The sequence below is a fragment of the Macrosteles quadrilineatus genome, unplaced genomic scaffold (genome assembly GCF_028750875.1).
Source record: "Macrosteles quadrilineatus isolate MER2022 unplaced genomic scaffold, UCM_ALF_1.0 Scaffold_3__2_contigs__length_128488019, whole genome shotgun sequence".
Lineage (NCBI taxonomy): Eukaryota > Metazoa > Arthropoda > Insecta > Hemiptera > Cicadellidae > Macrosteles > Macrosteles quadrilineatus.
Window position 1 is genome coordinate 4386678 of NW_026542596.1, and position 25822 is coordinate 4412499.

Below are 25822 nucleotides of genomic sequence, written 5' to 3' on the forward strand. Positions count from 1 at the left end.
TGCTGCTGTTTCCCTGCCATTTTAGCCGAACTGAAGCATGACTCACCTGAGCGGAGAGCGGCGTTTTCGCGAAAATCGGTTTTGACTTTGAACCATGAGCGGCGCTGAGCGGTGCCGCTTAACGCCGCTCGCCGCTCAGACGTATCGTGACCACTGTCAACAAATTTACACGCAACTAAATAAGACCCGATGTCAGAGCGGCGCCGCTTACCGCTTGTCGCTCGCTGCTCGTATCGTACCCGGGGCCTTTAAAGCTATATACGTTATAAACGTAGCTCGATTTGACACTTCTAACATTAGTATTTTAGCGATAGTTTTTATATCTGACTGACTGTTCATTATATACAAAATTAGAGCTTTTCTGCCCACTAAAATGGTTCATGTGAAAATACTTTAATTTTAGTTTTTTTCTACTTTTTTATCATTTTATTTTATTTTACATAAAAGCTTGTGTTAAATAAGAAAAAACTGCTTTGAAAATCCCGATAAATAATAAATTTGTAATATTTCCCCTTATGAAATAGCCATTTGTAATAAACAAAAATGTGATATTACTTCATCAATACACAGTCGTGGCATACTATTCAATCGCAAATCAAGTTGAGTTCAATTAACACATTTCATTAGTTTTAAGTGCCTGTTGTAATGTGTTCAATATGTCTATTACCACTTGTTAGAGACAAGGATGATCCGGGGTCATCTACAGGGAAAAGCAAACTAGTAAAAATTCAAGTTTATAATATTCGAGTGAGAGAAAGTACATTGATAATCTCATCGTGCGTCACAAGTACCCGGCTCTCCAGGGTCGCCCGGCTCTCCCTTGATGTAGGTAACATGTCCAGGGGATCCATCAAATCCTCTTTCTCCTTTTTCTCCTTTAACTCTGTGAAGTCCAGGAAATCCTGGTAATCCTGCAGGTCCTGGCAATCCAGGTATACAGAAGTTTATATCTGAAAATAAAACAACGTAGTAAAAAGCATCTGTGTAAATACTTTTGACTACAGAGATTTAACTTTCAGCAACACTGGGGTAATATGAACATTTAAGATTGTTATTTTGATATTTGTATAGTTTTACAAATATTGTTAACACCGGGTTTTGGATGAGCAAAGACTTTTCCCTATTTAGTTAGATCTTAGTTGACTGGTAGATAGTATAAACATTAAGCCTCTGGTACCCCTTATCACATCAAAATTCTATATATGTTTTTATAAAGCCATATATGGTTTTTGATGACCATATATGGAAGCACGGTTGACCATTCTGAAGCCGGTTTCTTCCTAAATATACGTATCCATGAAAATTGCCTGCATTCTCTTATCTTTTAACTGATTTCAGGAGGGATTAAGATTAATAGAAGTTGGGACCAAACAACAGAAAACAGTGTGCTTTTATTAGGCGCGTAATACGTGTACGCTTGTAAATAAGTTGGCAACACACTACTACGACTACGATCAGCTGGTGCAGTAGTTCCCATTTCATTCAACGCTTGGATATAACCTAATCTAAAAACGTGTTCTTAGTATTTGAATGATTTGTTAATTCTACGATTAACACGAGAGACACGAGCGCAAATGGCCTTTGCTGCACTCAAGAAGCTTTCGACACTCGCCTGTGGCTCGTGCGTATACATTTCTCTCATGTGCAGCATAGTGGCACTTTGCACACTAGTTACACAAATAACTATACTATTTGATCAGTTGTGGTAGTTTCCAAAAAGTCCTATGATACATTCTGTGTATTCATTGTTCAATTGTCTTTGCCAAACGTTTTCCTTTGTACTGTATTCAGGTAGAGTCTCGTAAAATTATCATTGACTGGTTCAAAATTGCTTTACAAGCGATTGAAGTGGTATTCGACTCAGTTTGCTTTACAATATATACATAATCCGACAAAATCCAACCTTGAGAAAGTGACTAAAAATATAGTTATTTGTGCAACTAGTGAGCAAAGGGAGCAAGAAATACCTACTCACGAGCCGTAGGCGAGTAAGGAATGGAACTGTCAGATACTGTATTTGCGAAGGTTTATATATAATAGTTTTGCCAGCATATCTGCAAATATGCAAACTAATTGCTGCTCTTAATCTTAATCTAAGAAGGTTTCAACTGACTACTATAAGATCCCCGTGCGTAGAACGGGCACACAGCTAGTAAGACAAATAAATTGTTTAAGAAACGTGACATATTTTTACACAGAAGTGAACTTTTAATATTACATTTAATGATACAACAGTACAACAGCTGACCAGCTGATTTACAGCCAGTGCTGCCAACGTATTTCACGCGCATACAACCTTGGCTGCATGTTACGCGCTCACTATTTCGTGCCTTCACGTTGCAAATCTGGAGTGAGTGAGACAAAGTAATTAGAGTGAGACAATTTTAACATTGTCTCACTAATGAGCGGATTGGCCACTTTGCTTTTTAAATCAGTGAGAGAACATGTACCTTGTTAGGTAACTGTAGGAAAAGAATATACGAATATAGTTTTTAATAATTATTAAAAATGCCACTTTAAACCTGCAACACATGAATCAAAAACGGCTGTTTTTGCTGCAATATGACGACAAAGCATTTTTATTAATTAATAAGTGTTAAACGAATTTATTTATTAATTTCAAAGTATTTTGAACAAACTAGGCTAAGTTTTTACATAAGTCTAACGTTACGACCTAAAGTTGTGGCATTATCGCTTTGATGAAATCCGTTGTTGGTGAATGAGGGGATATGAGCTCACGACCTTGGGCCCTACTATCAAACCAGCTTGCTCACCAAAATCTCCAACCGTTAGAACGTCCTTAAAAAGTATTCGGATGAAAACTAGACTATTCCGACCATTTAAGGCCCAATTCACACCGAACGGACGTCGGGCGGAGACGTGGCACGGACGTGGCGAGGACATATGTCCGTTCCTCGCCTCCCCATGTAAACAAATTGGTCAATGCACACACAAGTGACGTGGCGCGGGCGGCCGCCCTCCCGCCACCGCCACGTCGCTTCGGCGTCCCTCGTGGCGTATCGGAAGTGGCATGTCCGTAGCGCGCCCGTTGTTCGGACTGCAAATATTGTACTATACTTACCAAACTTCTTGTGTATAGTGTGCTTGTACTTACCAACCTTGTTGTGTAGAGTTGTTTTTGTGTGTAGATTGTGAGTTGTTTCTTCAATATGTGAGACGACATTGAATTTAATATCAAATGTTGTGAGGAAGTAGAACAATTCCCTTGTTTGTACTAATTAAGTTGACAGAAATTAACTAACACCATTGACATTAATAGAAATACGCAAAAACCAAAGCGTCTAGTCTACATACAGGTTGTCTCGCCACTGTACCGTCCCTTCACCGTCCCTTCGGTGTGCATTGAACACGCCACGTCACTGCCACGTCTGTGCCTCGTCCGTGCCACGTCTCCGCCCGACGTCCGTTCGGTGTGAATTGGGCCTTAACATGTACTGTATTAATATTGCCTAATGGATCTAATATTTACCTCTTTTGGGTCTATTCACAGGCACAGATACAGGCTGAAACAACAAAGATTTGTATTACAATACTGAAATATATACACGGTGTCCGGAAATTGTGGTAAAATATGTATTAAATGATTGTAGAGGTAAAAATAAGAACAAAAATTTAACACAAACATAATACGTCCAAAAGTTTTCTGTCCGTGGGTCTGTTTTTGTTTTTTACGTAATTAATCAAATCTTCCGAACCTCCTGAGGTATTACTTTAAACTTGGTATGTGTACGTGGAATAACAAGATGCGTTACTGAATTGAGTAGTATCAAGTTTCAAGTAGTATCAAGTGAGTAGTATTAAGTATCAAGTTTCTACGTTGTACCATTTAAAAATGGCGACAGTTTTTTTATGGCTAAATATCTTACAACCCATAAGTAATTCTTTTTTAATCTGGGGCGGAGTCCGAAAGGAATTTTGAGATAAGAATAGATATGTTAGTCGGGAATGTTAGCTATTATCATGCCAAATTTCAGCCAAATGCGTCCAGTAGTTATTGCTTGATTGAACTTCAAACAAACAAACAAACACACACACTTTCACATTTATAATATTAGTAAGTTAATGTATTCTACCAGCTTTATTGTTTGTGTCAAAATGTAAAATGATAATATTGCAGGCATTTATACTTTCAGCTGAATGTTACCCAGCAATTATGTTTAAAAATATAAAAGAAATTGATATTTTAATAAAAATGTAGCCTAACGTTAATAATTGATAGATTTAATTCGATTAAGATCGGTACCCAACTTAAGATTCATCTTAACCAAACATTTTATGATGCATAAAGTGTCCTTTAAAAATGTTCCATGTATGTCTGTGGTAGTGATAAAATAAATAAACGCAAAGATTTACTCATACCTATAAAATGAACGGATAAAAAAATCGTGTATTTGAGGTTACTGTTTTTAGGATAAAAGATTTTTTTTTTGTCCTAGGACTCTAGGCACGAGCCTGGGATTGTTTTTCACATTACTTCAGGCTAGACCTAGGGGTTGCGGCATTATCACTTAGATAAAATCCTTTGGTGACTTGGCGGGGATCAAAAGGCGAGGATAAAAGATTAACACTACTCTTGTTACAAGTAAAAATTGAAAAGCTAAAAGTATTAATCTTTTTTGGATAATCTAGCATTAATCACAATAATGATGTATAGCAAAATACGCTTTTATAAACAATCCTCAAAGCCAATCATACAATATATTTTATGTTAAATATTAATTACAATTGGTTAGTAGTTTGTATTCCAACTTAATCGTCTTGTATAATCGATCACGCGTTATTGTAATACAATGAATAAACATAAAACTTAAAAAACGACATTTTCCGTCGTATGATCTTATTTATGTATAAAATGCCGACCATTTTTCTTATTTTAAGAACAACAACAAAAATATCATAAGTTGACTGAAGTATTACCTTTGGTGGAGGTCCTTCTAAACATTCCCCTTTGGGACCTTTCTCCCCCTTTTGACCCTTAACTACAAGTGGTGGTGCGGGGAGTCCTGGATCCCCCCTTTCTCCCGGTCGTCCAGGCATTCCAGGCATTCCGATCATTCCTGGATATCCCGGTTCTCCTGGGAGTCCCTGAGACACGCCACGAACTGTTCTGGACTTGGGACCTGGCACCATTAAAAAACCTTAATTATTATTTTGAAAGAAACCATAGTTAATAATCCAACTATACGAACTTCTAAATTCATACAAATGTGCCAAGAATTACTAATAAGATAGGGGAAAATTATAATAGGTTTTATTTTGTATGATAACATAATAAATAATCAGGGTAGTAATGTGGTTATAGTGCCTAGAGGTTTCCAAGCAAAGTCATGGACCCAGGTGCCAGTTTTGCCATTGAATTATCAACTGATTTTGCTTTCCAATAACAGGTTGACATTGAATACCGTAGTGACAATATTAGGTTTCGGACAGTTTCCTTAAAACAATTTAAAAGACACCCTAAATAAAATAGTGTAAAAATACATCGTACAGTAACACAAAGAATAATAAAAAATCCAAAACGATAAACGGCAGCGTGTTTGTTGTATGTTTTGATATACAAATGGACACACAAACGTCAGATTCGCTTACGATATGTGTCCATACCATGCAGTATACAAATTGACTTATCAATTAGTTAGCATCCTGGTGTACCAACGGCCGATTCCCGCATAACCTACAATTGCATGCCAAAGGGAATATATTACATTTTTTCAAACAAAAACTAAGCAAGCAAATATACTGAATTAATGGTAGATCTGAATTCAATGAAAGACTAACCCTAGACTCAAAACTATATTATAACAGACTACACAATCAAATCAATATACATATTGCTGTTAGATAAACTTGCGGCATCGCGATAGGGTCACAATGCCAGGGCTGAAAAGTGATAGAAGGAGAATAATCTTTTTTACAATAGAATAAATATTTTATTCTATGGGTTTAGTAAATAAGAGAATAATCACACACTTTAATAACATAGAGTAATAACTCCTCCGTCATTCTTCCCACAAAACCACATTCAAAATTAATCTTTTCAAACTCAATGATATCATAATTAGCCATGCTTTGCAACGAGAGGACGCAGAGGAGACATTTTTTGTTTAAATCTAGTGTAGAGATAGATGCACACCAACCACTCAGTGCTCTCAAAAGTAGGATAACTGAGCATGAAACATAGATCTATAAGACTTTAGATTCCTAGACCCCTCGTGGTTCTAGCATCCAAAGTCTACGATAAAAGAAAGTATAAGTACTGAAGTGTCTGCCTCTAAATAAAAATCTTTGAAGATTGTAGTGGTAATGGAAAACAATGGTTGTAAAAGTGTACTTTGTAAACATTAAATTTGAACATTAAATCTCTTAAATTTGTAAAAAGTACATTTTTCCTTGCATTTGGAAAATATCTAAATTTTAAGGCCTAATACACAGGCATGCAAAATAGTCCAAACTATGCTAGTCTTGTAACTTTAACTCGTAAAGGAAACATGTAAAAGGAAAACATGCAAAGGAAAAAAAATCATACGAGGAAATAATCATAAAACATAAACCTCATCTAATAAAAAAATTACATTTTTATTTAGTGAACCATTCCCTCTCGTCATTTTATGGTTTACTGCAGAGAAAGATTTACACTAATATATTATATTTTAATTTTCACAAAACTTTTGCTACACATAAACTTTCTAATACTAACTTCCACAACTTGTTAACTTGTTAACTTGTAACTTGTACAACTTGTTAAAATTTGTAGATTACAATCATACCTTGAACATTATCTTGATGATGCTGCCCCAAGGACCTTTTCGCTCTCGCCGCTTCCCTGTAGGCTGGTAGTCCTGGGGGGCCGGGCTCTCCCTTCTCAGCTAATTCTGGATTTGGTTTCACTTCCGACGGTAGACCTGGAAGACCTGGATCTCCCTTGTCACCTTTCTCTCCCGGCCTCCCAGGTATCCCGGGTAAACCTGGGGGGCCTTGAAACCCTCTCTGGCATATATTCCCAGTCACACTGTAGACTACCAGTAAAACCACCAGTCCCACTAGCATGGCTATGACTTCTAACTTTGTTGATTGTGTGTTTATGTACAACAATGCTTCTGATAACCCTGACGTTATCGACTGTTTTTCTGTGGTCAAAGTTTGTTTTTGGTTTAAGATTAGTAAGGGTTTTAGTAGGAACAAGGCTTACCACACAAATAACATTAAAACACTAAGGCCCGGTTTCCCCAACTCATTTGAACTTAGTTTTAAGTTAAACGGCGATTTAAACTTAGTTTAACTTTGATTTGTGTTTCCCCAAATTTAAACTAGGCATTAATCTAAGTTCAAACTAAACCACCTCTCGACTTGGTTTAACTACTGGGGATAAAATAAACTGAGTTCAAATTAGTAAGTTACAACAGTAACATAACCTCAAATCAAAACAAAAAGTAGGTGTTAAAACAATAATAATTGAAGCAACTACAAATTCATTTGGACGAAAATAGGCTTGGTTTAGGGTTAGCTTAGAGAGGGCCTACTAAAATAAGGGACAGAATTGACCATTTCAATAAATGGAATGAATCTGAATTTGACAACAACTTATAATAACTTGATAACAGTGATGTTATTTTAGCTGCATTCACACTTTGCTGTCTGCTCTACTGAGATGTAGCGTTGCGTTGTGGTGGTTGTAGGAAGCACTAGCCCAAAGCCCACCGAAGATTCCTTACAAATACACATTCAGGATTGCCAACCGCTCGAATTGCCGTTTATCTTAAACGAAGCCAGTAAAATGTTGGGGTAACCGAACACACATTTTAAACGGAGTTTAAAAATAAACTAATTTATTATAAACGTAGTTTACACCATTTTGGGGAAACCGGGCCATATAGGCCTAGATAAACTAGATTAATTTTGGTTTGCCAGTGGTATTGATTGAAACTAGTTGGTATAAATAAGACTATTTGTAAATAATCAGTTCGTATATATTTGAGTTAAGCTTGTTTTTGTAACATTACATTTTGATGTGGTCTTTTTTTAAACAGTGTCCGTTGTAATGTAAACTTTAAATCTAAGGACACTAACTGTGTTTCTACGTCGTGGTCAGTTCAACAAACGAAAAGTCGACAGCTCATAAAGCATTCTTATGGATATCATTACGTAAATTACGAATAGCAGTTGTGTCATTTAGAAATATATCTTCCCTATGAATTACAGTACGTATGAGCAAATGTACAGCGTGATAGTAAAATAAAGAAACTACTTTATAAACATATAAACTACTAGTTACATACCTTATGTCGGCGTAGCTGATATTGTTGGGTAGTAAAATGCCTTAAGGTTTATTTAAAACCGCTGAAGTTCACGCCCAATTTAAACCAAGTGTTAAGGGGCAAAGTTGAACATTTATGATGGAAATAGCTCTTTCAATTTTAGAGAAATATTGTTGTTCGATTGAGTTAGAAAACAGTTAGTCAGTTATTGTTGTTCAACGTTAATATAGTACGCGTTTTTACAAAGACCCTACTAATAAGAGGCTCGTCTACGTTTGTGATAGGAAGTTCCGCACTATAGGTTATTTGAATTAAAGAAATGACACTGAAAGGTCTGTGGTAACCAGCTACCATACATTCTATGGTCACTGGTGGTATACTCAAGTCAAGTGTAACTGTTGTACTTAGAAGAAGTTGGACTAGGAAATGGGATTTGAGCTTTAGATTTCACAAGAGACGGTTAAGGTATGCAGAACGAGCTAAACATGTTATCTCATACAAGCTATTAACACAGCAATGTAGGTAAGGGAATATCTTGGTGAAAATCATGCAAAATTGAATGTTGGAAGAGAATGGGATGAATGGGCTGCATGTTGGATCTGCCGTGTAGCTGACACAAAGCTGCGATGTCCTCTGTTGACTCAGGTTGATTACTTGTGATTTCTCTCTGTACAGTTATGTGGGAGACAAAGTGTTGATAAAGTCTCCTTCATTAAACCTCTTGTAGGTAAGGAATATGACTGTCTCGCTCTCTTTGTAACTAAAACATAGTTGAATTCGACCACCAAACATGGAACCACCATTCTACTATTTCTACTACTAAGTGTATTCAAAAGAGATCTATTGAGGTGTAGCATGTATATTTTAAACATGCTTAACACAAAAATACAGCATATATTGTAATGTTAACGCCAAAAAGCATAGGTCGAAAAGTGTGGCTGGAGTTGCCGTTATTCAATTTATTTACCTATTCCAATGACAGCGATTTTAAATTTACTGAGAAATACTATAGCTTGGTTAAATTTCGCTTAAAATATCGATTACCTATCGATTCCAATATCTTTTTACAAAACCGTTATTAAGGTAACACAGTACTCAAATATATATTTTTTTAATTTTTTTTATTATTTATTTTTGTAGAACAGACTTTTCTGAACACGTAGATAATAAAAATTAAGGAAGAAAAAATTATTTTAAAAATTTTCTGCTACTTCTATAAACTATTGCAGCCTAATTTAGCATGTCCAAGGTCCTACTACTAATCAAGACGCAGAAAGTACGCCGTCGAATATTAAAATTTGTTAAACATTTTTTATTATTTAGTTTTGTAGAACACACTTTCCTGAACACGTACATACCAAATATTATGGAAGAAAAAAATTATTTTAAGCTGTACAGCGACTTTTATACACTCTTACTTTAGCATGCCCAAGGGTCCTACTACTACCTGTGACAGGGGGTACTTTTGTCGTTTTCCGAAAGTCAAGTGGTTTTTAGTCAGGTACACTTTTCTTCCTCACTTATAATCCAATTTCAATAAAAATTGGTGTGTGTGTTCCTCATATGATAAGGAACAATAATACGAATCAGTTTCCATGACAACCAAAAACCTTTTAAATAAAAAAATATTTTATGTTAAAAAATTAAAATATTTTATAACATTTTTAAAATCATACTTACAGTTTAATTTTGCTCAAAACCTTTTTTTGCTTCATATTATTGTTGGTAATAATGTATTAAACTTGGTACAAAAATTTCAAATTGATAGGTTAATATTTGTTAAAGTTATGTGTACCTAAAAACTGGCATTTTAACATGGGCGGGATAGGGAGTACTGTGTCACCTTAATGCACACTTAAAACGAAACGTTCTGTGGTATCACGATCAGAACATAAAACTGGTTCCGCCTGATTTCCCCACTGAAGTAGTCCATTGGTACCGTTGTTTTGAAGTTGCTCATCCTGATCCTGAACATTAATAACACCTGCTCTCCTTCTCTACCAGAAGCAACCTGTGTTGCGAGTCGCTTCGTGAAGATCATGTGGTCCAAACATAGTGTGTTATTCTTCCTATTCGTCTTAAAAAGTGGTGACTCAGGACTAATCGGGTTCGGACTCTTTCCTGGTTCAACAACAGTTCAGCCTAAATCACCAGATGTATTTGAACCGTACAACACCTTCAGTCATGCAGTTCAGGTAGGGAGTGCTATAACAGGGGTGTTAAAACATGATAAGGAAAATAACAATCCGACCGGGGGAAGTGGAACACCAGAAGTTTCCGTTGACGAGTATTCCACAGATAGGCCTACTACAGGTCTAGAATCCTCTACTACCAAGAAGCCTCATGTACCGGTAGATGATGAGGACAGGAGAGTTGTGGTGGAAGCACCTGCCAGAGGATGTGATGGAGGTGCTAAGAGAGACCAGGCGGGCAAATGTAGAGAGGTGGTCAGGTGAGTGGTAAATGAAACGAGAAACCTCGTAATTATTTAAAAACAACCTTTAAACACATAGAGACGATTTGGTTTTAATTAGGTGTGATTTTTCACGCATCAAGAATGATAAGTATAGTAGAAGTATATTTGTTAAATATGGGAGCTTTAATGTTAATTATAGTTAATTGGTTATAAAATCGGTACAAACTATATCGATATATTTGTTACCTTTTTTATGTTTCACCTTCACATCATAGGACGCTATATTCTACGACTGTTTTACACATTACTTCATACTAGTCCTAGATAATCGCGACATTATCACATAGATAAAATCCTGGCTTCGTCAAGTGATCCTTATTTTAGTAGTACACTACTATAGTTTCGGACTGTAGGATAAGTCCATCGTCAGGTATAACAAAGACATCAATAAGGTTAACTATCCGATTTGGCTAGATGCGTCATTGACATTGAGAACACATATAACACGAACAGAAAACAAAACACGAAAAACTTAATACTGTAAAACTGTCAATATTGAAATTTATATGAGTAGTCGTACAGAATAAATACTGACGGATATTAATTTACAATACCACTCAAGAATGTCAATGATATTTAGCCTCCCTTGCTAGTAAATAGTTAACATTAAGGTCAAAGCTTTGTTAAATTTTTCTTTCTGTTTTCTTGATTATATATCTTAATAGTTATAGTAAAAAGTTGTAAACATTTATAATATGTAGCAAATTTAACGGAATAAATCATTCATTCATATGAAATAGTTTGTTACACTACTCGGCTTCGTTGATGGTTTAAAATAATGGGATTAAAGGAAATGCGAATCATATCAAAAGTATATACTGTATTTTTATGTTGGGTGTGTTAAAAATCGACGGTTTTCTGGACTGAGGTGTTAAAGGCATTACACCTAAACATGTAACACCGTGATTGTAATTATTAGAACCACTGATATGTTTTGTAAATAGGTACATACTTGAAACAAACATATATCAATCGCATTTCATGATTATTTTAACAAACAGTTATGTCTAAGAATCAATTTGTAAGCACTTGTATGGTCATAATAATAATATGATGAGATATGATCCGGCGTTTTTATACATTGCGTCTAAGAACCTACCTAAACTATCTAATAAATTATGTTAATATGAACTATTGTTATTATTTAACAATACAGATTTATTATTACAATATTAGTTATTATCATTTAAAGGGTTCACTAAGACATGTGCCTCTACATGAAAAATATAAAGATGGGCTTGAGACGAAACTTAGTACAAACTTTTATTATATTACCTTTAGACTAATACACTGAAAGGTAGTTTTTTTCACGTGTGCTGAAGTTTCACACTATGTACAAAACACAGGAAGTAGGTTTTTTAATTCCAAACAGATCCAGCTGTATAATCAATGCGGTTTCCACAAGATTGCCTCTTGATTTACCGAGAGGTTGACCTTGGAAGCTCCACGAATATCCTCCTACTGTTCGCTATCACTCTCGAGTTCGTACACTCAGCATCATGACACCCACCTTTTACATTCTGTTGATCTCTGTGTGCTCTTGCAAAGCGGGATTCATATCGGGTGTGACAGGAACAACCTCTACGGTAAAACCCCCGGACAATATATTCGGGAAGCTCGTTAACAATGCTGAACAATTCGGGGGGAAAGTGATCACAAGCATTTTCAGTGGAAACAGTAAAGTAGAAACGAATGACATTCAGACTCAGAGTCAGGGTGATTCAGTGGCTGATAGGCTGAAAGAAGAGTCTCCGAGTACAGAAACTTCGACGAATACGGAAGTTGAATCGTCTTCAGAAGCTTCGCCCACGGATACATCCAGCTCTTCTTCTTCTGCTTCCCCTGGGACATCAACACCAGACAAGAAGGCGCCCGTGCCAGTGGGAGACGACGGAGGTCGGACAGTGGCCGACGCTCCTGTCAGAGAATGTGACTCTGGCCGGCGAGACAGTAAAGGCAGATGCAGAGAACTCTTTAGGTAAGTCAATACAAGCTTACTGGTGGAATATTTAATAGGCTTAGCCCGGGATTATTTCACACGAAGTTCACATGATTTCATATAACTAGGCTAGGCATAGAGGTGGCGTCAATATCACTTCGATAAAACACATTGGTGATTGGTGAGATTTCAACACGGGGCCTCCGGGACCAAAGTTCCGCTCTCTATCATTAAATAGACCAACTCGCTCCCTTACTTTCGGCTTAAAAATTTGCAAGATTAACAATTTGTTGAATCAAATAAATATGAATTAAAATGAACCATATTCAACAAGTTTGAAAATAAATTACGCAGAGTAAATATGAAAGTCAATTTTCAAGTGACCGCATTGATTATCTTGCTAGATTCTCTTAGCATTTCAAAGAGGCGTTGCAGTAAGATTTTGTAGATTAAAAGCGTGTTTCGGTTAAACTTTTGGAGACTACAAAAAAAAAAAAAAAAAAAAAAATAGCCTAGTTTCTTAAGTCGATTGCTAAAGAAATCTAATAATTAATCAGTCTTTTTCCTAAAAAGTAGGAGACAGCAGTATATTTCCTCGTGGGTGACACCATCTACTATATAAAATTTTAAATATGCAATATAACCATTTACCTAACTTCCTGCTACAGATACTAAAGTTCTAGAACCCTCTACTATACTCCAGCTAAAATACTTACTACTAATGCTTTTAGTTTACTGAGGATATAAAACAATTGTAATTGGTCATGGCAAAATATTAAGTACTTTTGCTATATCTTAAAGTGTTCACAATTAATCGTTTGTTGTTTTGGAAAAGACACAAGTAAAGTAATTCTACACTTTTCAAAACAATATAGAATTACTCCATAAACATACCATGTTAAAACCATACTTATCTTGCAAACCTATATATTATGTTTTTCCAAAGTTGTAAAAAACCGTAAAATTCCTGAATAATTTATAGCTACAACGTGTAATCATACATTTTATCCTTTTTTTATATTGAACAATTTTAAATATACAAAATAATTAAATCTCCTTTTATTCGTAATCTTTTAGAATACCAAAATCGAACGGTAATATCGACAATTACGAATTAAATAATGTATTACAGTCAATTGCAATATGGGTTTCGTTCAACGATAGTAAACATTGTTAAATTTAAATCTGTATAGACTTTTCTGTGATAATGTTAGTCTCATTTCGTCATCACAATATAGAAAAATATAGGAAGAACTCTATTTTAGATCTGAGTTGCATGATAATTAGAACGTTCATCATGTCAAACTTGTAATACTCCTCGAGTTGCATGATGAGGATTTAAATCAACAAACGGCCTTGAGGCTTGGGAGGGAAGCCAAATTGCTCGTTTATATGAGTATTTGCGGAGCCGGCTTGTAGAAGTCATCTTGACCAGTTTTGCCATGGCCGTGAAGTGTTCGCTGTCCATCTTACTCGCGTGTGTTGGTTTGGTGAAATGTTCCGGCAATACGACAGTTTACCCTGTCAGAGCGACTACAGCAAACACGACTGTTTACACCACTGAGGAAGAAGTCGATTACCCCGACAACACAACGTTTGAAACAGTGACGTCAGATGCAGACTGCCCCTCTTGTCCGCAGAAAATAAAAGTAGATCCTGTTGGAATCGCTCCCAACGTGATCCTCGCCAACGCTCCTGTCCGCGGTTGTGCGCCAGGCCAAGGGCGGAAAAACGGGACATGCCGGGACAGCGTCTAAAAGGAGGTAAATTTATTTGAATTTCCAGCATTGAGTTAACATGTTGTACCTACATGTTGTGAATGATATCAATATATACATATCAATAGGGTATATTTTGTAGGGTTTACTGGTGTAGGATAGATTTGAACAACCTAATTTTACTCTGGAATTTGAAATATGAAGTAAAAAATCTCAGTGTTTGAGATTTAGCTTATAAGATTCGTATGCCACGTGCTAGTTCTTCGTGCATTGGCAAGTGAGCCAAGTAATCCGGCTGGATGAAAGAGGAAATTATTTAAATTTTAAACTGTAAATAAATAAGTGTCGCTTGTAACAGCCTGAACACGAGGAGATTTGTAAGATATTTTTCATAAATACTCGGTAAACCGGCATTTAATCCATGATCTTACCTGGTCACGTTTCATATCTCTAGTCGGCATGATGTGTATACTGTATATAGGGTGTACGCCATCAAGGTTTGTGCTGTACGTGGGAGCGTTTCATATCTCTAGTTGGCATGATGTGTATACTGTATAGGGTGTACGCCATCAAGGTTAGTGCTGTACGTGGTCACGTTTCATATCTCTAGTCGGCATGATGTGTATACAGTATAGGGTGTACGCCATCAAGGTGTGTGCTGTACGTGGGAGCGTTTCATATCTCTAGTCTGCATGATGTGTATACTGTATAGGGTGTACGCCATCAAGGTTTGTGCTGTACGTGGTCACGTTTCATATCTCTAGTCGGCATGATGTGTATACTGTATAGGGTGTACGCCATCAAGGTTTGTGCTGTACGTGGGAGCGTTTCATATCTCTAGTTGGCATGATGTGTATACTGTATAGGGTGTACGCCATCAAGGTGTGTGCTGTACGTGGGAGCGTTTCATATCTCTAGTCTGCATGATGTGTATACTGTATAGGGTGTACGCCATCAAGGTTAGTGCTGTACGTGGTCACGTTTCATATCTCTAGTCGGCATGATGTGTATACTGTATAGGGTGTACGCCATCAAGGTTTGTGCTGTACGTGGGAGCGTTTCATATCTCTAGTTGGCATGATGTGTATACTGTATAGGGTGTACGCCATCAAGGTTTGTGCTGTACGTGGTCACGTTTCATATCTCTAGTCGGCATGATGTGTATACTGTATAGGGTGTACGCCATCAAGGTTTGTGCTGTACGTGGGTTATACTGTATAGGGTGTACGCCATCAAGGTTTGTACTGTACGTGGTCACGTTTCATATCTCTAGTCGGCATGATGTGTATACTGTATAGGGTGTACGCCATCAAGGTTTGTGCTGTACGTGGTCACGTTTCATATCTCTAGTCGGCATGATGTGTATACTGTATAGGGTGTACGCCATCAAGGTGTGTGCTGTACGTGGTCACGTTTCATATCTCTAGTCGGCATGATGTGTATACTGTATAGGGTGTACGCCATCAAGGTGTGTGCTGTACGTGGTCACGTTTCATATCTCTAGTCGGCATGATGTGTATACTGTATATAGGGTGTACGCCATCAAGGTTTGTGCTGTACGTGGGAGCGTTTCATATCTCTAGTCGGCATGATGTGTATACTGTATAGGGTGTACGCCATCAAGGTGTGTGCTGTACGTGGGTTATACTGTATAGGGTGTACGCCATCAAGGTTTGTGCTGTACGTGGGAGTGTTTGTGTTATTTGCGGTGTTGATTGTCAACGGAGGAAGCTTGACCACTTCTATAACTAATCGAAACCATTACATTAAACCAACTTCTGAAGAGACGCTAGACACTGATACAGATGACCTGACACTTCATAACAGTCAAAGAAATTGACATTCACTTAGCTAGCAAGGCACGTCAGTGTCACATTATGCAAGTATTGCAAAACATTTGTCAGACACGGTTTAGCAAGACAGTTGTGCAAGCAAAGATTTTATCCTTCAGTAGTAAAGAACGGCGCATTTCCTCAATTGGTGTAATAGTATTCATTAAACACTTGTGTCCAAGAGTCATCATATGGTTAGTTAACAACAACGATACGCAGTAGTTTGTAACGTACCAACACATGGCAGTGATGTGTATACACAGCTAACTATGAACGGTGAAAAATCGCAAACTCAAAATATTACCATTAAGTATCTATTTTACCTTACAGTTATTTTTAAACTTTACAGATTTATTTGCTGGTAGGTCTATAGACTAGAATCCTTTAACAAACAAATAACGGTATTTCACCTTAATTCTACCCAGTAGTCAACGCTCCTTCCAACCAAACTGCAGTCTGGATATTTCAAGCAAGCATGCATACGTGTAGCCGCAGTATTTGTCTAATTTTTAATTTACATTCGTGTTTATAAACGTACTCTTATGATTGTTGTGTGCTTGTTTAATGCTTTAGCTACCTCAATATAAGAGAAAATTGTAATCCTTGACAATTATATAGAGGCATCGTCATCCACCTATGAGGTGAAAAATGAATCGCTGGACAGAATAAAGGTAAAATAATCACGTGTTTATATATTAAATTGAGTTTGTTTTGGGGTCGCCAACATGAGATGTATTACTAAAACTAGAACATGAACCCGGCCACTATACAGTACTGTACATGATTATTTATGTAGGTTACTTCTAGTTCCTCACACTACACCCCGAAGACGTCCACAATTTCGATTTATATAAATATAATATGTTCAAATTAAAACTGTAATTTAATTTAATATATTGCCAGGTCACATTAATATAGTAGGAAGCAAAAGTTTTGATTATTTATGTTTATTTGCGTATTGTGAAATAACTTCCACTCAACAAAAAAAAACCAAAAAAACTCACTCAACCAAAACAAATTGACATAGGCCTACGCAATTAATTTCACATATCTGGAAACTTTTCAGCTGACGGTGAATAATCGTAGTTCTGTATATAAAATTAATGAAGAGTTATCACATAGTAAAATTTTAAATACTGTTATGTACAACAAAGATTTATTATTTACCGAACTATAATTAATTGTTCAATTTCTTTGAGTAACCATTGTATCGTAAATTGGTAGTAAATCATAATACAGCTTTTTAAATAATGATAAGAAGGGTATAAATTACAACGAACATCGAGTATAGTTTAATTATACAAACACAATGAGGTCAGTTTTGTTTTGTGTTTCGTTCACTCTGTTAGTGGTTGTGATGGTTCGTGCTGTTGATCCCGAAGATGAAGATGTGGATGAGGGTTTCTACACCTTTACTGGCGCTTTGAACAGCTTCGTCCCCAGCGGAAACGGTTCGAGAAAAGTTAGAACGGACTTAGTAGGCAAGACCTATATACGAGTATACAACAAAGATAAGTGTGTTAACGAGGAAGTTAAGTGGGATATTATACTAGAATGTGTAGATAAGATGTTCGAAAAAGGATGCTTAGCATTAAAAAAGGGTTAGAGTCAGTATGATCACTATTCAATGTCCAATGAGAATAAAACAGATTTTAATGGTTTGTTTCTTCACTTCATACTATGTGTTAACCCAAAATGAAGCAACAAATTTTGTCCAGACTTCCAAATAGTTATTAAATTTTGGTCAATATGAACTTTGAATAAGTGATTCGTCTACAGACACTAAGTCGAGTTGATGACCTTAACCATTAAGTGTGATAAGATAATTATTGTAGTGCAGAAGGGAATGAAATTTTGTTTACATAAATAAGTGGTACTTATAACTCGCGAGCTATGTTTCTAGCTTGCTCCTAAAGCTGGGTTGTCCTAGGCGCGGAAGCGGAGAGCGGAGAGAGGAACGCAGAGAGCGGAATTGAAATTAACATGGCATTCCGCTCCGCTTCTAGGAAAACAGGAACATTAATTTGCCTAAGACAAGTGGAGTCCGCTCTCCGCGTTCCTCTCTCTGCTCGCCGATTCCGCGCCTAGGAAAACCCGGCTTAACTAATATAAAATAAAATAGCTAATATTAACGTACATTTTACGTATGAAGGTGGATCTTGCAAAAACAGAGTGGCTGCTCTTACGGTTAGATATTGAGACCATTGTACTTAAGTAGACAATCCGTCTATAAAATCTGCTCTTATAATTTTGTTTTTACATGGTTCATATTATAGTAGATAGTATATATTAGTAATAGAATAGTAAATAATAGTACATGGTTGAAATGAGTCCCTAATAAAAAGTGCTAATATTTTTAGTGAATCATACATAGTTCCACCACTTAATAAGTCATCCTGTGATAGTTGATGGCAGACATAAAAGATTATTTAATTTATTTTTTTTAAGTATAGGTTAAACAGACTAGGTGCTTGTGTATTAAGAGCGCAAAGTGCGTTATTGGCACTCGAGAACTGTAGAAAAGATGGCATTTCAAGAGCGGCAATGACTGTTTGCGCTCGTAATACACACAGGATTTTCCTACCACATTAACTAACACTAATAATAACACACAGATTTAAATTTTAAATATAAATTTTAAATTTGCTTTTTTAATATTATGTTATTCACTTACCAGTTATTAACTAACGTATCGAATCCACGGCTTTGATTGGTGTAGAAACGACAACTGTGAAGAAATCAGCTGATAAAGTGAGCGGGAATGATCCATATGTGATCATTCCCATGCAGTGGTAGGAAAACTGGAAAACATTATTTATGTTATTTATACTAAAAACCAAACATAAGGTCGTTAAATTAGAGTCATTTTGTAAGATATGAACTCATAATACCAATGGTTTCATAATACCAACAAATACATATTACTTAAACCACAATTTGTTGCACGTCAGAATCTCTCGGTATCAACGACGTCACAATTAGGGTTGTCGACTGAAGATACCTTTTCTTTGTTTGACACCAAAAGACTTCATTTTGTTAGCTCTAAACTGTATCTTATATCACCTTGAGCAGTAGCGCCTGTTGTTTTTTACTTACTTTTAATTGAAATGGCGACCATACAAAGTAGGTATTTTAAGCCAAGCATGAATGGAGATAAGGGTAGGATGAGTGGCATGATCTTGTAGTCATGATAGTGACTAAGGCCGACATATTTCTTAGACACAGCTGTTAATTAATAGCTCATACAGCTAATGACAACTAAGGGACCTACAGTTTAAGGTAAAACATCTGAACCACATTTTTGCCTCGGTATTGACGAATTGGTCTTATTATCAGTATAGTACTGCGGATAGTTCTTGGCGGCAGATCAAAATGGTTTGCCTTTGAAACTCCACCAATTTCCTCCTCCCATCTTAATACTACTCTGTGTTTCTTGGTCTTGGCAGCATAATGGTTATCTTTTTCCTTCTATCGATCTCTGTGTGCTTTTGCAAAGTGGGATTAATTCTGGATTTGAATGTAACAACCCCGATGGTTAAACCTCCGGGCAATATGTTCATTGAAAAGGCTGAATAATTTAGGGAACCAGTGATTCCACACATTTCGGGTGGAGCTCATTTAGTTGATGATAGGTTGAACAAAGTGTCGTTAAGTACAGGAACTTGATATACGAAACTCTCCAGTTCTTTACCCCCAGAAATTTCAACTACTTCTTCTGGTGCTGCGTCCCCGGATACTACACCTATTTCTCTGAGTACTTCACTTCCTGAAATTTCAACTACTTCTCCTGGTACTTCATACCCAGAGTCCAACAGCTTCTTCTTCTGATACTTTTCCCGCGGATACTACACCCATTTCTTTGGAAACTTTACCTCCCGAAACTCCAACTACTTCTCCTAGGACTTTACCTCTAGAAACTTTATCTAATTCTTCTCGTGATATGTCCCTAAGTACTACATTCACTTCTCTGGATTCTTCACCCACAGAAACTTCAACTACATATCCTAGTACTTCAGCCGCAGGGTCATCAACTACTTCTTCTAGTGCTACGTCCTCGGATACTACACCCACTTATGTCAGTACTTCACAACCGGTGACATCACCTACTGCCCCTAAAACACCAACCTCCTCTCTTACATCATATTTGGATACTTGACCTACTTTCCCCGGAACTTCATCCCCGGACTCTTCACATACGTCCCTTGAAATTTCATATATTTTCCCTGGACGTTCACCTACGGATACTTCCACTATTTCGCTTGAAACTGTGGCCATGGAAACCTCACCTACCTCTCCAGGAGCTCAGCCACGGACACTACGTCTACTTTCACCGTGACTTCGGTCCTGATGACTTCAAGAACAACGAAGTCCTTTATTGGAATGAATTATACAATGATTACACTAAAAGTTTTACACGTGTTTCCAAGTTTGCGAAATCATGCGTAATGTATAAAAATCTATCTTCAAGAAAACTTCTGGCGAATGGTACTTTTCTTTAAACAAATAAAATAAACAATTTAACCCCTTCTAAACTATGCTATATACATTGTTACTAATGATGACAGATGAGATACCTGCAATTAAATTCTTTCGGATTAATGAAGATATTTATTGTAGTTTAAGATAACGTTTGTAATTTGTTATTAGCATAAAAAATCCCTCTCTCTTTTGGGACAAGAATGAGTGATATACTCAACTTATATATTCAACTTACTTTAGCCAATTTAAACGAAAATATTCTTGCGAATCAATATAGGGTTTACCGAATGTAAAATTAATTATGCCTTGGACCCATAAAAATAACACAACACAATTCACAGTAAATAACAGTTATAAGCACAATCTTATCACAGATTTGATCTTTTTTAATATACCTACCAATAAACTGAACATAATGTATAAATAATAACTAATCTCTATTGATCTTTGATCTGAAAGTTTCTACAATGTCTCAGAGAACAGCAATATTTTCAATAACGAACTAAACAGTTAAGAATATGCAATCAAATCAAATGAAAATATCATTTATTTCGCCAAACATATTACAAACTAGAAAATTTTAACTATGTACAGAGGTTTACAATATTTTAAACCTTTTTAAAGATATAAACATTTTCCTAAAAAGCTTTTTGAATGAGTGTTAGCGAAATACCTTCCACAAAGAAGTAATACCCCTGTCTGTAGAAAAGAGTCGTTGTATTCATAATGGTTTTTGAAAATTTAGAGACAAAATCAGATTTTGGAACAAATTGAAAGATACGCCGGAGGACTAAATGGTAGGTGACAAGATATTCTTGACCCTTCTTCCCTCCGGAAATGATCGTACGTATAAAAGTAATGAAGGCATCTGAAATGCAACTCATTAATCTGCCACAATATTTATTTCGTTTCATTCTCATATTCTTAAAAAATCTGAATACATCGTCATGATGAACATTGAACAAATTCCTATTTCCACACTTATGAGTTATGAATTTTACCAAACTATTAATTGAGACATGTTGGGTTCATATTTCCTGTTAATTTAGATATATATGTATATATATAACGCCCCACTTACTCTTCGAGTTTTACCATGTTTGACACATAATGCCAGTGTTAAGAATATAATGAGGATTAATATATGGTTTAAATCTCATCTTTTATGTATTCATAAAATTATAACCTTTCTATAATAAATCACGTCACGCCAATTATAAACTCTCTTGTTCATGAGCATTTACTATACCAATTGATAATCGAATTAATGAGCGTTTCATACCTGGATACGATAACAAGTAAGGTTTTCTCGTTTGTTGATGCTCATCGTGTGCTTAAAAATAGCTATGTTCACGTGACATATTTTAACCAGAGTTATGAACATTTTCAAAATGAAGTGCTTGCTGTAACCATTGACATATGAGTGAGAATTCGTGAATTTCGAAAGGTCTAAACTATAACTTTGCTATATTTTGTGTTATTGCCACTGATTGCGGTTTTCATAAATTATGATTGAAGCAAAACAACCGAAACGTCCTTCTTATAATACAAAGAAGTGCTAATAAGCAAGGAGAGGGAAGCGAGCTGGTGTAGTGGTTAGAGCGCGGGACTTCAGTCCCTGAGGTCCCGGGTTCGATCCCCGCCAAGTCACCAATGGATTTTATCTAAGTGATAATGCCGCAACCCCTAGGTCTAGCCTGAAGTAATGTGAAAAACAATCCCAGGCTCGTGCCTAGCGTCCTAGGAAAAAAAAAATAAAAAATAAATAAGCAAGGAGACTATAAGCCAACAATACCTTGAAGATAACCACATCGTCAACTAATTGTATTCTTTGATTATACAGGTACTAACCATACAGTGGACTACCACTTCCCCAACAGCCATCAACCTCAGTCCAAGATGAACTTAGTTGTAGTTTTGTTTGATCTTCCTCGTCAGAATCTATAGACTTCGATGACGTCACAACAATGTCGGGAACGTCACTTTATCCCTGTTTGACCCCATAGATGTAGAATGTACAGTGGAACCTTGATAAGGAGACCCTCGATAACAAGGTACCCTTGATAACAAGTGTCATTTTCAAATCCCCTTAAAATTATTTTACCCCTAATCACATGTTATTACAAACCTCGATAAGAAGTCAACCTTGATAACAAGTCTTAGTTAACAATCCCCAAGAGAGTCTTGTTATCAAGGTTGTACTGTATTAACTTCACTTCGTTAGGTCTCGACTTAATCTTATATGACCATTTAGTGGTAGCGCCTGTTCTGAAGTGCGAGGAAGGATTCAAATTTGAGACTAGCCGCAAATGTAGAAGTATAGGAAATAACAGGAACAGTAATTTATCCAAGCAAGATAACTTTATTCGTTACTAATAACAATATGAGAGTGCCCCTAGACGCAGCTTAAGATACTTATTTCATTTTTTGTTGTTTTTTGCCTCCTGATCACAATTTTAATTATTACTAGAGGTTAAAATACCTTTAATCGGTCAAGTGATCAATGTCACCGTTGGTTGGCGACCGGTTTCAACCCGACAAAGTGGTCATCTTCAGGCGCAGGATAAAAGGAACATGGAATCACTCCGAAGAGGTCGTCGAACTTAATATTAACATACGCGCCCTGGTGTAACAGTTTCATATCAGTCCAATCGCATTCAATTCTCGCTGGAGACTGGGCCCCGAGCAACATCACAATGTATTTGACTGTCACTAAAACCGCATGTGCCCGGTGCCGTTCTATTGCGAGAAGTAATTATTGATGTAAACACATTTAGCTTTTGATCAATATAGTTGAAAATTGTGATATAAAGCAAATACTACAAATTAAAAATATTAATATACCTTTTCAATTTAAATAAGATTTTCCTAACATTTTTTGGGGATTATAGGTAAACATAATTAAAAATCCAACAACAAAGTTTCATTAAAACTTGACCACAATTGTAGCTCCATACACACACGCACACAAACACACACAGGCACAACTTCATCTTTAGCCCCCTGCTAACCTTGGCGTCCAGTTTTTACAATCTGCATCACAGAGTGAGCGCTACACTACTCTGTCGGTCGTCATCCTCAGATCAAGATGAACATAGTTTCAGTTTTGTTCGCTCTTTTATTAATATGCGCATCAGAATATACAGTATCGTCTGATCTCACAACTCGTTACGACACTTCCTATCTGTCAGGAGCCAGTTATAAACTGCCAGTATTTCCTACGCGAGGATGCAAGAAGGGATTCCAACGACGTAGTAATGGCGAGTGTAGAAAGGCGGTGTAGAACATTACAGGTACATATTAATACACATTTGTAATTTTAACTGGCTCTTAATTAAACAAATATTTGAAAACTATACATACTAGGTATTTAATAGTGCCGGGGGACCGAGCCATAGCTCGGTATAGTTTATTTCTATTGTAAAAGCAATATAAAGGGAAAACTTCAACATGGGCATACTTTCTAAAATACTCTTGCATGATGGTTTAGCTGAAGGCACAAGAGTCCAATTCAAGCGTATATTGTTTACTATAAAGATTAATGTTTTACAACTAACTTTATGATAATTTTATCATAGATAAAACATATTCCTTTTTATCTATGCTTTTTCAACTGAATACAGCTGTAAACATTATGTAAAAAGAGTGTCACATAACAATGATTGTAAAATCTAACCAAACGTTGAGTTGACGCCAGTGCACTCAAACGTCACCAACGCGAAACACTCATCAACACTTGCTCTATTTCCCCTTAAATCCAGTTACCTTCCATGTCATCTTTGCTCAATAGCATACAACTATTGTTTATCACTTTGTTCTGTATTTTATTAAGGCCCCACTGGAAAAACAGGCCATGCTGCAGGATCCGTGACGTCACAATAGTGGATAGTTGTTGATAGATTCACTGCCATATCCCATATGTTTTAGGTAAATAAGCTGGCTGTTTGTCAGATTTTAACAGTGAGAGTTTAGTACAACTACCCACCACTGTGACGACTGCCCGCGTTGCAGCATGGCCTGTTTTTCTAGTGGGGCCTTGCTTTCTGTTTTATTTACTCTTTACTTGTTATTTTGTTCAACCAACATAATTACTTGGCAACCCGTAAGGCAAATGCAATTTTTTTATTTTCAAATGAGTTGTATTGAAAAACACGGATTTTCTTGAGGTAGTGGCTGCCAACAACAATCACGTTTTAAGGCTACAGGTCCCTAATTCCAAAATGTAATAACAATCTTTTCGCTGGATTTCCAGAGATATATTAGAGACAGACAGACAAACAGAATTTGCTTGTATTAGAGTAAGAGTATCTGAGGATCACTAGTCTTGAGAGTTTTATTTGGTCAAAATGTTATCTATCCAAAACACATTTTAATTTAATAAATCTTCTCCTTCGGCTTAATACATGAGGATATAAACTTATCTTAGTCACATAAAATAATAGGCTAGTGGTAATATTTTGGTATTATAAACCATGCATTGGTAGTTCGAGACGGGACACCAGCATTTCATCCAAAATTGTTGTCTTGTTTACTTGTCATCTTATCAATGTAGTCCCTGGGAGAGTGAACAAGTTGGTATAGTTGTGGAGCACAATACTTCTGTCACCGAGATCTCTGGTTCGTATTCTCCCAAACTCAACAGATTCTTCTCTGTGTTTTCATCTATGTGATAATGCCACGACCCTCTAAGCCTAGGTCTAGCCCTAAGTTATGTGAAACGGTTCCGGGCTAGAGTTTAGCGTTCTAGGAAGTGAATTGTCCACGCGAATTTACGGTATTAAAGTTACTTTTTAGTCTATGGTTACAGTTAGTTGAGGCATGGTTGAGGGTAGTAAATTTTAATCATACTCTCTTATCTTCATTACTTTAATACTTTCTTATGAAAAAACGACCCTACTCTCCATATATTAATAGTTAGGAATCCTTGAAGTTGTGTATCCAAAGATTTATGACAAAATGGTAATTGAATGGAACTTGGAAAACCGCTCATAGTAGGCTAGCCATTGCGTATCTATGAAATTTTCTGATTTAATTTAGTTTAGTAACTCGTGTGTAAATCGGTTTGTCTGTATTTGGTAAATTTTTTACAGTTTATAGCACTT

General features: G+C 36.4%; 2 protein-coding genes across 2 annotated transcripts in view; one reads left to right on the forward strand and one right to left on the reverse strand.

Annotated features, from left to right (window-relative positions):
- Nucleotides 1-718: 718 nt before the first annotated feature.
- LOC128988864 (collagen alpha-5(IV) chain-like) lies at nucleotides 719-7105 on the reverse strand. The gene is made up of 4 exons (XM_054410583.1): nucleotides 6789-7105; nucleotides 4939-5141; nucleotides 3491-3524; nucleotides 719-950 (listed from the first exon to the last, which is right to left on the reverse strand). The coding sequence occupies exons 1-4, from the start codon at nucleotides 7066-7068 to the stop codon at nucleotides 772-774; spliced, it is 696 nt and encodes a 231-aa protein (XP_054266558.1). The 5' UTR covers nucleotides 7069-7105; the 3' UTR covers nucleotides 719-771.
- A 5121-nt stretch (nucleotides 7106-12226) lies between these two features.
- LOC128988865 (uncharacterized) overlaps nucleotides 12227-25822 on the forward strand; it is a 41932-nt gene continuing 28336 nt past the window's right edge. Inside the window, exon 1 of the mRNA XM_054410586.1 lies at nucleotides 12227-12730. Coding sequence (XP_054266561.1) covers nucleotides 12252-12730 — 479 coding nt within the window. The 5' untranslated portion in view covers nucleotides 12227-12251. The remainder of the gene's footprint in view (nucleotides 12731-25822) is intronic.